A 15,925-nucleotide genomic window follows, 5' to 3' on the forward strand; every position below is an offset into this window, starting at 1 on the left:
GAAATTTCTCCAGATTACCTCAACAAATTAACAGCTAGAATGCCAAAGGTCTGCAATGCTGTAATTGCTGCAAATGGAGGATTCTTTGACGAAAGCAAAGTTTGAAGGAAAAAATTATTATTTCAAATACAAATCATTATTTCTAACCTTGTCAATGTCTTTACTATATTTTCTATTCATTTTACAGCTCGTGGTGGTAAATAAAAGTGTGACTTTTCATGGAAAACACAAAATTGTCTGGGTGACCCCAAACTTTTGAACGGTAGTGTATATACTGTATATATATATATATCCTCCATTTTCTTTCCTCTACTTACAGTACCTCCACTTTTCCTTTTTTTTATCCTTACTAGTCAGTCTTTAGTGCCTAATTCCCTCTATTTTTTTTCCTTTTTGGCCTCATCTGGTTATTGTCTGCCTTCTTTTTTCCATTTTCACTTTATTTATTTCTCTTTTTCTACCTGTTCACTGCAAGGAATTGTCGCTTTTTTGTCATCCTGAAAATTAAGATGTCCCTCATCCTGACATCACCATTTTCAGTCTGAAGAGAAACTTAATCTAATGTCACTTACATGCAGTAGCTGTAGGAACAGTAGAAATGCCTGCTATCTCAGAACTGAGACTGAAGTCAGTTCAATTCCATGTTCACCTATCACAGTATGTTAGATAGATAGATAGACAGACAGACAGATAGACAGACAGACAGACAGATAGATAGACAGATAGATAGATAGAATTCCCTGCTCAATCATTGCCATGGTTACTTGGGTGGAGCTCACATTGGCTCATTGCAATTTAAAGGTAGAGGCATAAAAACGTCAGTTCAGAACAACAGTGTTTAACAGGTGTGTTAAGAATCCAGCTCTTCTCAATCCTAGCATTTCATTCAGACACAGAGAAACCATATTAACTCTCAGTAATATAATATGTTCCAGTTCCTCCTCTAGTTTAGCACTTTAAATAACTGCACAGCAGAGCAGCAGAGTCAACACAATACACACCATCACATGGTGCTGATGTGTACTTTGGGTGTGTCACACACAGTGGGAGGATCTTCACAAGTTCCTGAAAGATTACCTGAGCTCCAGTCTGCCGCTCGCTCTCACTCAGTCCAGTCCAGTCCAGTCCAGTAGACAAAGTGAAGGACTGCACCTGCTCCAAGTCAGAGGACAACATGCAGAGTGAGTTAGAGTTTTTATTTGATGTCATTCTGTTTGTTTCATTTTTTTTTTCTTTTACTCAGACATACTGTATATATCTTTAAAACACTCTGATCATGTCTGAGAAGAAGTCGCGACTGTACACAGTCAGACATTAACAATTAACCACAGTGAGACACTAACAATGACAGTGTTAGATAACAAACTGAAGTGTTAAATGCGACGAACATTGGTAGAAGAGTTTTGAATTCAGTTCAAAGTGGCTGTTAAACAATACAGAACATTGGTAATGTGCCGTGTTTTCAACGTATCTACTACAAGGGGGCGGGGGGTGTCCTGTTTTGACATAAATTCACTGTTATCTCTTGTAAGGAGGGGAAATTAAAACTTAAACACACAGTAACAAACGGCTGTGGTTGTAGCAGCTACAGTGTTGTTTTCTTTTAAACCTGATGCTAATCCAGAGTTTCTACATTCCTCACATTGTACTTTTTCACCCACACCTGCTCACAATGACGCATTAAAAACAAACATCCTGTCTGATGGGGCAGTGAGTTTCACTGTGTATAAAGAATTGTGTCTTCAGGGTCTTCTGGTTCACACATCCATGTCTCTTTAAATCAAGGGACCTGGATATTCATGGTTAATGTGTACATTTAAAACATAATAAATAACATTGATTATCACAAGTGTTTTAACCACATAAAGTTTCTTTTTCTATTTTCATACCAAAATTAAATCTCAAAATAAAGAACAAAAATACTTTAACATAATAAACATGTATTAAAGGCTGGTTCTGTTATTTTCCTCTGTTGTGTTATTTAGGAGTTATTATGGCACTTCAGGAGGGTGTGTCATTGTTAGGTTAAAGAAGAACACAATGTCTCAGTAACATGTAACAGTAGTTTTTATTCTACATCCAGGAAAACCTGAAATTCACCTCTAGTTTCACAGCGGTTCACAGTTTTAATGTACCAACGACCCTAGTGGTCGCATGAAAAAGGACCTGCAGTGTGGTTTTCACTAGACCATCATTTGGAGGAGACACCTGAAACTGTCACTACTGTCATTTTTTCCTCTGCTTTCTCTGTTGTTCTCTCCCTTTTTGATTTGATGAAGCGATTTCATTAGGCCGTGTATATAGAAAATAAAGATGGAAACCTTTTCTGGGGGTGTGGATCGGACTGTTGCTAAAACACTGATTTGAGCGGCATCTCTGAGTGTATCTTTTTCTTTTGGATTTAGTAGGTGCTTAAGGCAGAGTATTGAACCTAACCTAGGAAAGTTTCAACTTTCAGGATGTTTCTACACCGGATTGTAAATAGGACTAAAACTTCAGGTGGGACACAGTTCCCTTATTTAGTTCTGTTGTAGTTTTACCTTGAGTCATCAAGGTAAAACCTTCTGTTTCATTAGCTGCACGCACCCCCCCTTCTGAAACCACTGACACCTACAGGGTTTGTTGATTCCTGAAGGCTACCTTTTGTGACTGCACTGATCAGACGTTTCTTTCACAGACATGAGCTCTCCAGGAGGGCGACTCCTCTCTGAGGATCAGTTCAGCTGCTCCATCTGTCTGGAGGTGTTTGTGGAGCCCGTCTCCACACCTTGCGGCCACAGCTTCTGTAAGGCCTGTCTGCAGGGCTACTGGAACCACAGCAAGAAAATCACCTGCCCCATGTGTAAGAAGAGCTACTCCAGGAAGCCTGAGATGAGCGTCAACAGGGTGCTGGCAGAAATCTCCTCCCAGTTCCAGGGGCTGATGATGTCAGGAGGTGCTTTTGGAGACGGAGGTGCCATGGCCTCACCCACTGCCACCTCCTCACGAGGATCCACTCTGAATCTGAACTCAGAGCCCGGATCTCCAGGGCCAGACACCGGGCAGTTTGCCCGTCCTGGAGAGGTTCCCTGTGACGCCTGCATTGGGAGGAAGTTAAAGGCACACAAGTCCTGTGTGAACTGCCCTGGATCATTCTGTGAGACTCACCTACGCCACCATAAAAAGGTCTGTTTCCCAGACTAAAGGACTTTTTTAAGGACTATTTAAGAGTTGAGAACCCGACCTGATTTATCCTAGACTTTTCAATACTCATGTCTAACTTTTCTTGCAGGTAAAGTCCTTGACGTCTCATCGTCTGATTGAACCCACCTTCCACCTGGAGGAGAAGATCTGTAAGAAACACGAGCGCCTCCTGGAGGTCTACTGCCGCAATGACCACATCTGCATCTGCACGGCCTGCGCTGAAGCCACACATAAGTCCCACGAAATTGTCTCCACGGACCACGAGTGGAAGAAGAAAGTGGTGAGCTGTAGATGAAGAAACAACAATTCCATAGACTTTAGTCGAGGAAATCATAATCATCATCTTGTGTTGTTCTTTAAGAGTGCTTTGGGAAAGAGGCGATCTGAGCTGAAGCATTTGATCAAGGAGCGGGCCAAGAAGCTGGACGAGATCAAACAGTCCATCAGAGTCATCAAGGTAAAACCTTCTGTTTCAGAAGCACTGCACCTAAATCATCCCACAGTAACAGTACCATCACAGACAAATAGTCGTACTTGTGACTGTTCTGGTGACTTTTCATATTGGGCACATCAAGTGAACAGCACTGAAGCTACGACTCCCTTCAAAGATGACCAATATATGATGAGGAGTTATAGCAGCTGTTCTGTCCAGGTCAGTCAGGGTGTATCCTTCACAAATGGGCCGACAATGTACTACTATTTACAGCCGTCTGTTAGATAACCTTTAGCTATTTCCTTTGAAATATTAAACTTTTTCTAAGCACTGCACAGGTTTTCCCTGTTTATATATTTTGTAAAAAATCCAGTACACTTCTATCTATATAATTGCTGACATTTTGGTTGTCTTTTGGCTAAACTTCAACATCTGGCTATATACAGATAGGAATTACAGCATGATCTTCACCAACTTGCGTACTTGAGTAACTTGAGTAAGCATGCAAATCATATCACAGCAGCTGCTCTGAATCTGAAGGGGCTGATGCTGCTGATACTGTAAATGTAGCCAAATTCCAGTGCAGCCTGCAGTTGTTAGCTGTTACTTATCCCATCTTTAAATGCTGGTAATAAAAAGTGGTTGAGTTACCTGAGTGTGCAGGGTTAGCAGAAGGGCTGACACTTCAGGGGTCAGATTACAAGAAAACTGATCTGCTGAGATTTGGAACAAAACAGAATAGAATATTATTTATCTCAAACATTCATTGACTCCAAGTCAAATTTAAAGTCAAGCCCCAGAACAGAAACAGGAATACCACTGGCTGAATTCAATGTAATCAAACAATATGACAATTTAATTGAAATATCACTTGGTTATCCTACTGATTAATATCATGGAGATCAAAATAAGGTTTCTTCTGGACTTTTTTCCCACTTGTTCAACAATAAAGAAGAGAAGTTACTTCCCCGTAGCCAATTTCTCTCACCTTCCCATTTCAACCACCTGTGTAGCTGTGGAACCAGTAAGACCAGTGCAAACATTTACCCAGGACTCCTCCCACCCATTGTTTGTCCACAGCTCGTTTCAGCCAAAGCTTATGTCGTGCCATGAAGAAATCATTAAAGATTAAACCGCTCAGGTCCAAAGTGATTAAAGGTGACTTCAGGTAAATCTTAAACCACTGACATGTTAATGACTAACTGGTCTGAACATGGTGTTTCCCAAAGGCTAGTGTACAGTATATCTGTTTGTTTTTTGTAGTGATGTAGCGATTGAGGGCACAGCTGTAGTAATTTGACTGCACTATTAAAATGTTTAAAATAACTTTTATAATGGCTAAAGTTTTGACACATTCTTAATTTCAAACAAATTGTTGGTTGTAATTTTTGATCTGTTCTTGACTCCAGTCTTTACTCCAGTTTATTTCTATATACCATACATTTCCTGCTCAGTGACATTTCCCCTACTTTAACAGGTACACTGAAGATACTGTTACAAACACATGTGGTGTATGTGTGTGAGCTGGACTAACAATCATACCATTGTCAGTGTTGTTAATGGAGTTTAAGAAGTTACACTTTACTAGATTCATGTGAATATTGATGACAAATAATTGATGAGAATGAGTAAAACATTTAGAAGGATTTACTGCAAATTAACACTTTATGTAAGGGAAATTAATACTTTACATTTTTACTGAAAAAAAGAGACTCAAATGTTGTAACTCCTCTGGATGTGGGCGTGAAAAACTCAGGAGAAAAACATGAACCTGTTTGTCGAGTCTTAACAGACGGACAAAACGTAACAGCTTTGATTTTTGTTGTTGTTGTGCTACTGGTCTTCACAGTTCATTTATGATTATACTGTGCTAAATGCTGGAACTTCAACCAGTGTACAGGTATTGAATATTGTAAACAGGTACATAAGCTCTCTCCTTTCCCTGTAGGAGGTGCTGTAAACACAGTTCTAATTTGATGGTAAACTGAACTTCTGACAAGGTAAAAACTTTACTAGATCAAATATGTTTAACTTTGAAGACAACAAAATTTGCACATTGGCTGGTTAGATACAGTGCAGTGCTCTGCTATCAGGTGGCGCTGTAGACAGTTTACATTTAAATTGCTATTGTTGAAACAATTCATTTAACCTTTCTTTTGATCTACTATTCTCTCTGAACAAAAATTAAACCCTGTTTATTTAATGTTGGAAACATGAAATTAAATGTTGAAATATATAAAATATCTTCAACTGTCCTCACAATGACACAGCTAGCCCCTCACTTAGGGAACCAGTGTTTTCTATTAGGTAAAACTTGTGTTGGCTAAGCTAAGGCTCATATTAGTCAGGTATGAAATTCATAGACATGGTGTGTTGGCTCATCACGTCCTGTCAATGTTGCTGAGTTTACCTTTGGGCTCAACCTTTGTTTTCTCTGTCTTCTAGGCCAGTGCTCAGAGGGAGCTGGAGGAGAGTTGGCAGGTGTACGCTGAGCTGCAGCGCCTGGTGGAGCAGAGTCAAGCAGAGCTGGTGGAGCTGATTGCCACTAGGCAGCGGGAGGCCGAGCGGCACGCTCAGGAGATGGCTCGGGGTCTGGAGAACGAACTGAGCCAGCTGAAGAGGAGGAGCAACGAGCTGGACGCCCACGCCCAAAACCAGGACAAGATCATCTTCCTGCAGGTGAAACACACCAGAGGCAGCCATGTTGGAGGCCACAATAATCAGGAAACTATGCTAAAAGCCATGAAGTTGTATGAATTAATATTAAGAAAAAAATACATTGATGCTTTAGCACTGACCTTGATGATAACAGTCATCATAAACTTAAAAACATCAATTTAGCCACATGGGATTTTAAATAGAGCCAAGTTCCAACATAATCAACAAATGATATTGAAACATAACTTTTCTTTTACTTTTTACCTTGCACCAACCTCCATTGGAAATATTCATAGTTTTACTAAGAGCAGATTATTTTTGTGAAACAGTTATGATTGCGTTAAACTTACCAGACACGTAAACATATAACCAAAAGTACTCGTGTTCCCTGTAGCATAAACATTTTTTTGTACTTACATTTTACTTTTTTTACATTTAAATTTCTACTAAAGAATCTTGGCACAAAGGAAAGTCTTTGGTTTGCTGTGTAGAATAGAGATTTAACAGAGAGTGAATGATGAAATATTCATTTTCTCAATCAAATTGAATTGGTCACATGAACCTCTCTCCTGTGACCCATTAAAGAACATTTGCACACTGTCACCGCCGCCTGAGAGTGCTGATTGGTCGGCGGTCAGCATCAACACTGACCTTTATCTGGGGACCATCCGCACGTCCGTCAGCAGCCTGATCGAAAAGTTCCAGGAGGAGCTCAAAAGACTGTATGGAAAAGGTATGGGCAAGAAATCCAAAATATTAGCCATCGTTAACTTTTTAATCATCTTTCCATGACATTTTTAATAAATTATTTATTGAATTCTAAACCGTCTTTTAGCATTGTCTCTATTTTGATCAATGAACTCATCTATTATCCAAAATGTAATAAATGGAAGACATTTAGAGGGGTAATTTAAAAAAACTACAGCCTTTTAACTGTAAGGGGCAAACTCACATCACATCACAAACAAACAAACAAACAGCGTACTGTACAGCAGAAATGGACTTGTGATTTTGAAACATAATTAGATCAGTTTGTGCCAGTATTCAAGTGTCTTACTTTTGATTTCTTTCAGAACTGCGTAAGGTCCAAAACTACTCCAGTAAGTACCACTGTGATCTGTTGCTCTAATGTTGAATTCTTTGTCTGCACTGTTGCTGCTTTCAAAGTAAAACGTCAGATTTTGTCAACGTTAGAGTACAGCCTTCAACAATCTTTCCTTGACCACAAGATGGTGCCACTTCTTCAGTACGTTCACATACTTTCGCTTTCACAGCTTCATAAAACATATGTGGAAATGTGAACAGGGCATTTTTATCGTTGGCTTAAATGAAAGGGAAAAAAGGAAAGGTTTCGTAGTGTGTGTGTGTGTGTTCATTAATTACTGTTTTAGGTAACTGGTCAATTCCACTATGGCATTGAACGTTAGGTAACTGGTCAATTCCACTATGGCTTTGAACATCCACTTCCTTCCTTGACCACAGGATAGCGCCAATTTACACACCCATAAACATTTGGTTTTACTCATTTGTCATGGGCTGAATATAAAATATGTTCAAATACTGACAGAGCAGCTAGGATCATTTCAAGTATATAGTATAGGTTATAATGTTCACTCCCCACTGACCACATGGGTGCACCCATTTGACTGATTCATCACTGTATATAATTGTACATCATGTACAGACATCCTCTACAAGTTATTTATGAAAACAGACCAGCCCAACCCTGATACAAAGCCAAGGTGAGGAAACTGTAGGTCTGATCATTAGTTTGATGAACATATGAAATCCAAAGTCTGAAACAGGAACATTATCCAAAGAGCATAAATGACTGTGTTTTCTCACTAAAGTTATTAAATTATCTTGACAGTAGAAACTCTTGTTTTTTTTCCAGGTGAGGTGATTCTAGACTCTTCCACAGCTCAGAGACACCTGGTTGTGTCTGAAGATGGTCGCCAGGTAAAATATGAAGAACGTAAGATCCCCCACACCGAAGGACCAAAGCGATTCAGTCCGGCCCTCTTTGTCCTGGGCCGAGAAGGACTCACCTCGGGACGCCACTATTGGGAAGTTGACGTAGGACGTAAGACAGCCTGGACGCTGGGAGTGTGCCGTGCTTCGGTGCGCCGCAAGGGGGAGATCAAGCTGAGTCCAGAGGGAGGATTCTGGTGCCTGTGGCTGAAGAACGGGGAGGTGAAGGCTCTGGCGTCGCCACGCCTGCCGCTAATGCTACCATCTCCACCAACTAAAGTAGGAATCTTCCTGGACTACGAGGGAGGCCAGATTTCTTTCTACGACGCCAAGGCACGTCTGCATCTGTATTCATTTACTGACAGCTTCAACGAGAGCTTATACCCAATCTTTAGCCCGTGTCTAAATCAGGAGGGCAAGAACTCTTGTCCTCTTATTATCGCAACCGTAAAAAGCACCTAAAATATTAGGCCATCTGGTTACTGCCTTTACCTTAATACAAGAAGGTTCCATAAAAATACATACAGGTACCTGACAGTTTATATTAAACTTGTTTAAAATCCAGCGTGTAAAATAATTCATACTGTATTTTCAGGTCTATACATGATACAACAGTGTAAGTTACATGAAGTGGAAAAAACATTCAACCATCCAGGTCGATAAGTCATATATATTTTTGAAAGTTTCATCTAATAAAAATGCAAAAATAAATGTTTAATCTTAAAAGATTATTTATTTTAACAATACCATATAGCAAGTGACCATTACCAGACAGGGGAATAAAACGTTTTAGTTTTTCCAGTAGCGTTAGTCTGCATGTTATTTTTATTATTATTTTCAAAAGAATTACTTCTGTCCGCCCTTCTATATAAATCAAACTGTAAACAATGAAATGGAAGTGCATAATAATATACATATGATATGATTGTTGTGAACATAGGCCTAATATATTATATGACAGGCTAGCAACTTAGCCTCACTGAATCTGTTCATTGTCACTCTGTGTCACTTCCAAATCCCTAACAGCATCAGCAGCACACTTTATACTCTCTGCACTCTGCAAGCTAGTCTATATGGTCATTTCAATGCTGCAGTGGAAGGCTTCAGCTGTCATGACTGTAGACTATGCCCTCTTGTGGCCATATGGCATGGTTTATATTTTTGATTGATATACAAGTCACTTTGGAAAACAAGTAGCAGTAACAGCCAACTACAAAAAATGTATCTTATAGTCCTGAAAATACAGTAACAACATGTACATTAATGGAATCTTGATGGAGACAAAGACTAAAAATGAGTCCAGTGGTTAAGACTGGGGAAACACAGCAGAATCTGCTCACTCATCTAGTTTCTTTTTTGTTGTTTTTATGCCAAGTTACTGTCATATTCTAGTAAACCTCAGGACTTGTGACCTAACAAGTGTGACAATTCAACTTTACACAAACTTTACTCATGTTGCTAGTCAAATGCTCGTTCAGCATCAGCAACAACAGACGTCACTGTAGCTCACTGTCACGACACATTTGACTAGACATTGGTGTTAACAGCAGGGCCACAACTGGTTTATCTGGTTTAACTCTTCGGTGTGGGAAAGAAAAGCTGTTCTACATGTACATTAGCATAATGCTAAGGCTTTGACCAATGACAACCAAGCCTGTGTTTACTTTAAAAAAACACACCGAGTATTTGATTACACCCCTGTTATTTAATCCACTGAGATGTCTCATACTGGCTCCAACAAGCAAGGAATCTGTTCAATCAAGTAAAATGTTCTTCAATGACTTTGTATCGACTGACTTAATACTTTGGAAAGTTGGTTAGTTACCATTTTGGTTAGCCTATACCAATCCTAGGCAGTTTAAAATTGTAAATAAAAAGAAATGAAGGATAATATGGTATGGAAAACCATGAAGAAGTGGAATAAACTACTGTAAAAGAAAGTAGTTCGTCCCACAATAGGGAAATTTACAATTACTTTAATTGATGATGATTGTTTTATGCATCAGCGGTTTTGGTTGGACATGTTTATTTTTGGCACTTTCCTTTACATGTGTTAGATTTGTAGGACATATTGAACGCAAGTGAATTGTTGAACCGGGATAGCTTTAAGAAATTTAACTCCAAATGTAATGTTTTTTATTATATGTTTACTTTTGTACATTCTTTTTGAATTTGTTTCAATAAATATGATTGATCCCAATTAATCTTTTAGTTGTTTTTTTACTGACTTTATCAACAACACTGTGATTATACCAGACCTACCATTTAGCATAGAAATGGCTTCATATTTAGGCTACTGTACATATATCAATTCAATAAATGTGCTTGCTAGCTGTCGCACTATCAAACATAATAGAAACAGTCTTAAGCTAGCTTCTGTGATTGCCATTGGTGTCAATCACAAAAATGTCAGACCATGGTTTTAACTGACTAGTCACTGAACAGAAACTAACGACAGAGTTTCCAGGGAGCTGTTCGCTCAGCCAGACTGCTGGTATTCTCAGACGGGTTAAGCCGTTCCTCCTGAAGCCCTTTCTCAGGGCCATGACCAGGGTGTATAAAAATGTAACTGGGGTAAAAGGGCAAGGGGGGAGGGGGAACACAGGGGAGGAGGGTGTATTTTGGGTTCTGAGGTGTGTGTGTGTGTGTGTGTATGTGTGTTATCGAGGTTACCGAGTATCTCATGTGTCAGTGGACAGCAGAGTCTCCAGGCAGCTGCCCTCTGGTGAGTGTCCCCATGTTTCTGTCTTTTTCTTTCGGTCTGTTCTCGTCATCTGCTGCATTTAGATTTCTAGTTGCCATTTCATTTCATACTAATTTCTGTAGAATGCTGTTACATTAGTTGGAATACTTTTAAATCCCTCTGGCCAAAATAAAAACCTCTTAATAATTCAATAGTTGGACATATTGATGAAAAAGCTTTGAGGTCATATTGAAATGTGTAGAAGGTGAGATAATTTTATATAATATAATTGCTGATCAGAAGTATACCTTGTCAGCTGTCCTTGTCTTTTTGGAAACAGTGTAATTAGGTTAACTCTGAAGTGCCCTTTGAAACTCTGAAGTGACTTGAAGAAACCTTCTTATTAACACACATATTTTGCAGTCCAAAGTAAATTTCAGTGCAAATGTGGATTAAACCATGATGCAACCATATTTCAGTAGTGAGAATAGAATATGAATTTTGCATTAAAACACAGTATTTACAATACAACAGCAGCGTCTCAAGTTGCATTCAAGGTCTGCTTATCAAAGATTGAAACAGTTTGGGTTTTTTTGACCAGGTCTGTTACTGCCTGCAACCTAATAGCAAACTTTCAAATATCAGTCTACCCATTGTAAAGTAGGATACATACTGTACTGTACTGTACTTGAAATATGCTAATATGCTAGGCTGCTCATCTCTAAACCCCATTAAGAATTTTCTGGCTAAATCTTTGTCCTAATACATTTTTAAGATGGATGGATGGATGGATTTTATTCTGTCATCAAAAACCCTGTTAAGTGCCCTGTGAGGACAGGGCACAGAAAGTAGTTATGACGCAGCTCCTTAGTGCTTTTTCTAAGTCGGATTAAATAACAAGGTCAACAATGACTTGCAACAAACCCTAAACTGCAGTGACAAAGACAACTTTTTCAATTTTGCTGTTCAGTTCTAACACCAAATAAGTCCCATCATGCTTTGATAGGTGCACTGATTCATGCGAATGACCGCATACCAACCTGTGCCATCTAACCCAGAGCAACCTCAATATCACAGCAGGTTTGATGCCCCATTCAGAGGCCGGTTTCTTGCACTGAAAATGACGCTGCCTCTCCGATGTGTAGGCATGGCTACGGCTGGGAACCTCTCTGAAGAGCAGGTGCACTGCTCCATCTGCCTGGATGTCTTCACCAACCCTGTCTCCATCCCATGTGGACACAACTTTTGCCAGACCTGCATCCTTGGATACTGGAAAACCAGCCCCTTATTCCAGTGTCCCATGTGCAAGAAAACCTTCCATAAAAGACCAGATATCAGCGTAAACACGGTGCTGAGAGAAATCGCTGAGCAGTTCAAGGAGATCAGGGTACGAAGTCTGGAAGGGAAAGTCAGCAAAGAAGAAGAGAGAAAGAATAAGAAGTGGATGATGGAGGGAAAGAAAAAGGAAGATGAAGAGAGGCTTATCGGAAAAGAACAGGAGCAACTCGAGGAGGAGCTGATGCCAAAGCAGGAGGTGCAGAGCAAAAGAAAGGAGTGTTTAAGGCAAAGATCAGAGGAGCTTCCTCCATTAATACCATCTGTATCAGCTCCCATGACCTCACCTTCTCCTTCACCTCCTGCAAGAGCTCATCGTCCCCCACCTCCTCTGCCCCAAACATCACCACCGTCCTCACAGGCACCGGCTTCTCTGTCTCCCCAATCGCCTGCTTCACTTCCTTCCTCCTCTCCACTCCTACTTGCCTCCTGGGAAGAAGAAGTCTTATGTGATGTCTGCCTAGGAGATGGGAGGCCCAAAGCAGTTAAATCCTGCCTTGTGTGTCTGACGTCCTACTGCGAGGAGCATCTCAAGTCTCACACTGCCAGGTTCACGAAGCATAAGCTGATGGACCCAGTCGCCAACATGGAAGACAGAATGTGCCCGAAACATGAAAGGCTCCTGGAGCTCTTCTGTAAGAAGGACCAAACCTGTGTGTGTGTGCTCTGCACCGAGACCGACCACAGGGCCCACTACACCGTACCAGTGGAGAGGGAGTGGACTGAGAAAAAGGTGAGAGAGTCAGAGTACAGTGATGCATCTACCTTTTTCATCTTCTTGCTGTCTTTAACTGTTTTGGATAAAGATGGAGAATCCTGCCTCATGTTTTGGCTGAAGTTTAGCCTTTTGTTTTGTTTGCATTTGTTTTTAAGTTTATTCTTCCATAAAAAAATTAAATACTTTTTTGTCTAAGTTTTGTTATTACAACCCATCTTATTTCAGATTGTGCCCGTCTTGTGTTTCTGGAACTGTTTTATTTAGGCATACTTAAAGAAGACAGAACTGGACGTCCAGCATATGATCCAGGACAGAGTGAAGAAGGTAGAGGAGATCAAACAGTCAGTGTTGCTCAACAAAGTAAGTACATCTTAATATCATCTTTAGATAGAGTCCTGGAGGCCCAAGCAGGCCAAGCTTACACCTAGCATACACCTGGGACAATTTACAAGCAATTTCTAATTCCAATCCCAGCTCTGGGAGGACTGTGGCAAGTCACCCTGCTATTGTTCTTCTGGTGTTAACCACAAAGTTTCACAGAAAACCTGCACCTCTTGTCTTTTCAGGCCAGTGCACAGAAAGAGATTGAGGAGAGTGAACAGGTTTTATCCGAACTCGTGCGCTCCATCCAGAAAACTCAGGCTGAGCTAGTCATGGCCATCGAGGAGAAGCAGAGATGGACAGAGAGACGCGCCGAAGGCCTAATATCAGAACTGGAGCAGGAAATCAGTGAGCTGAGGAGAAGGAACACAGACCTAGAGAACGTGGCTCGCACCGACCACATTCACTTCCTCAAGGTAAACTCTCTGTTGTCCCCCAACTGCATTCTTACAGAGTGCAGCTACTTAAATAAACTATAAACTGTTGAACTCATGCTTTGTCTTTGTGCAGAACTTCCCAGCTCTGAGCACACCTCCATCTGTCAAAGACTGGTCTGACACCAGTGTTCCCACTGACATGTGCATAGGTATGATCAGGAGATCTGTGTCCAGTCTGGAGCCAATGTTAAATGAAATGGTTGACAAATTGGTCAACAGCGGTGAGATGTTTCTCTCTTCTATATTGGAAAAGTATATTTTGTATTTTTCTATAGCAGTGTCTCATTTGGAGTATTTTGGAGCATTCAACATCAAATGTAGTTTCTACAGTGCTTTAAATCCCTATACTACAGAAAATCAGTTTTTGGACCGAGACACAATAATAATGTCAATTACATAACAAAACCCTATCGACCTACCTATCTATCAATATGGAAATGTACATATGTATATACTTATATATATGTATATATATATATGTATATAAATATGTAAATATATATATATATATATATATATATATATATATATATATATACACATATATATATATATTTCTACAGTATTTCTGACAAACAATTCCTCTGTAATGTATGTTTTTCTGTTTTCAGAAATCAAAAAGCTTCTGAAATATGGAGGTAATTCTTTGTTCCCATTTGTACACAAGTCTCTTTATCTTTATAGCAATAAGAAAATATGTCTGTACCTGTCCTTTCAGTGGATGTGACTCTGGACCCCGACACAGCCAACCCCTGGTTACAGCTTTCTCAAGACAGACATCAGGTCAGACATTTAGGGGCATGGCAGGACCTTCCTGACCATCCGGGTCGCTTCGACACTGTGGTCATTGTCCTGGGCCGTGAGGGCTTCACCTCTGGGAGACATTACTGGGAGGTCCATGTGGGAGACAAGGATGACTGGTACCTTGGAATCGCCAGGTCCTCCGTCAACAGGAAGGGCAGGATCTCAGTCAGCACCACCCATGGGTACTGGGCTTTGGCCATGAAGAAAGGTCAGGGATACCGAGTGTCCACATCTCCACCATTGATGCTCTCACTCAACACCAGGCCAAAGCGAGTGGGCGTCTACATAGACTACGAGGAGGGACAAGTGTCCTTCTATGACGTCAGGGCTCGGACTCACATTTACACTTTCAAAGACACTTTCACAGAGAAGGTTCTGCCTTTCTTCTACCTGTACTGCTGTGATAAAGCCTCAGACACCATCATGATCTGCCCTATGAACGAGAAATCAACAATAAAGTGAAGTTAATACACGGACCTTTCAAGAACAATTAGCTGTTAGACTGTTGGATTGATAATTTAGACAAATAATTTAATAATTTAAATTAAACCAAAATTAATAACTGAAAATGAATATACAGAAATGCATGAAACATTCAAAAAGTAACATAATGGTATGTGTACCAATAAAAAAGTGGGGTTAATAATCAGGAATTGTGTAATCCTGTGTTAGTGATCCTTGCACATTCTGGACTTGATTTCCTTATGTTTACGGTTCAGAGACTGTGCTCTTCCTATGAATGATGATGGAAGGAGGTCAAACATGTCCCAGTTGGTGTGTACTTCTACTGAAACAAACGTCACTGCTGCTTTTTGGAGGCTTCAGCTGGGTAGGAATTAGGAAACACTACAACTTACTGCTCCTGGTGGTTTATGATCATCCAGGAAATGAGTGTACAAGGGCTGTACACTGCTGGAAAGGAGGACAACCCTGTTGGACTCTGTAACTGATAAGACTATTTCTTCAGGGAGAGACACCGTTAAGAAGAAAAGTAAGATATTTGATCTTTAAAGGGTTATTTACTTTGTTTTTTCCTTATTTGGCAGTGCATATTTGAGAAATGACCACTGAACAAGAGCGGACTTTTTAACCTCTTGTTTATATGTCAAGGACTTTAGCCTCTTGAGAAGTTTACGTGTGGACGTCACAACAACTCCACTGTCACAACTGTGTTTTAACCCTAAAGATTTTACTATGCGCAGCCTACATCTGCCCAGATTTTTACTGCCATCCCAAAGAAAATGGTTTTGAAATTGATATGTGTTACAGTATCTGATACAGGCAAGACATAGAACTAAGGATTTCTCTGTGTCTTAAGTGTA

General features: G+C 40.2%; 2 protein-coding genes across 2 annotated transcripts; both read left to right on the forward strand.

Annotated features, from left to right (window-relative positions):
* The first annotated feature begins 1,101 nt into the window (after positions 1 to 1,101).
* btr12 (bloodthirsty-related gene family, member 12) lies at positions 1,102 to 10,694 on the forward strand. The gene is made up of 8 exons (XM_008318555.3): positions 1,102 to 1,181; positions 2,678 to 3,165; positions 3,272 to 3,463; positions 3,545 to 3,640; positions 6,062 to 6,295; positions 6,860 to 7,007; positions 7,348 to 7,374; positions 8,169 to 10,694. Exons 1-8 carry the CDS (start codon positions 1,175 to 1,177, stop codon positions 8,705 to 8,707), a joined length of 1,731 nt encoding a protein of 576 aa, XP_008316777.1. The 5' UTR covers positions 1,102 to 1,174; the 3' UTR covers positions 8,708 to 10,694.
* Positions 10,695 to 10,849: 155 nt separating this feature from the next.
* LOC103384879 (E3 ubiquitin-protein ligase TRIM39) lies at positions 10,850 to 15,065 on the forward strand. Its single transcript, XM_025061202.1, has 7 exons — positions 10,850 to 10,970; positions 12,006 to 12,996; positions 13,246 to 13,341; positions 13,548 to 13,778; positions 13,873 to 14,020; positions 14,411 to 14,437; positions 14,518 to 15,065. The coding sequence occupies exons 2-7, from the start codon at positions 12,049 to 12,051 to the stop codon at positions 15,063 to 15,065; spliced, it is 1,998 nt and encodes a 665-aa protein (XP_024916970.1). The 5' UTR covers positions 10,850 to 10,970; positions 12,006 to 12,048.
* The last annotated feature ends 860 nt before the right edge of the window (positions 15,066 to 15,925 follow it).

The sequence above is a fragment of the Cynoglossus semilaevis genome, chromosome 1, assembly GCF_000523025.1.
Source record: "Cynoglossus semilaevis isolate Cse_v1.0 chromosome 1, Cse_v1.0, whole genome shotgun sequence".
Taxonomy (NCBI): domain Eukaryota; kingdom Metazoa; phylum Chordata; class Actinopteri; order Pleuronectiformes; family Cynoglossidae; genus Cynoglossus; species Cynoglossus semilaevis.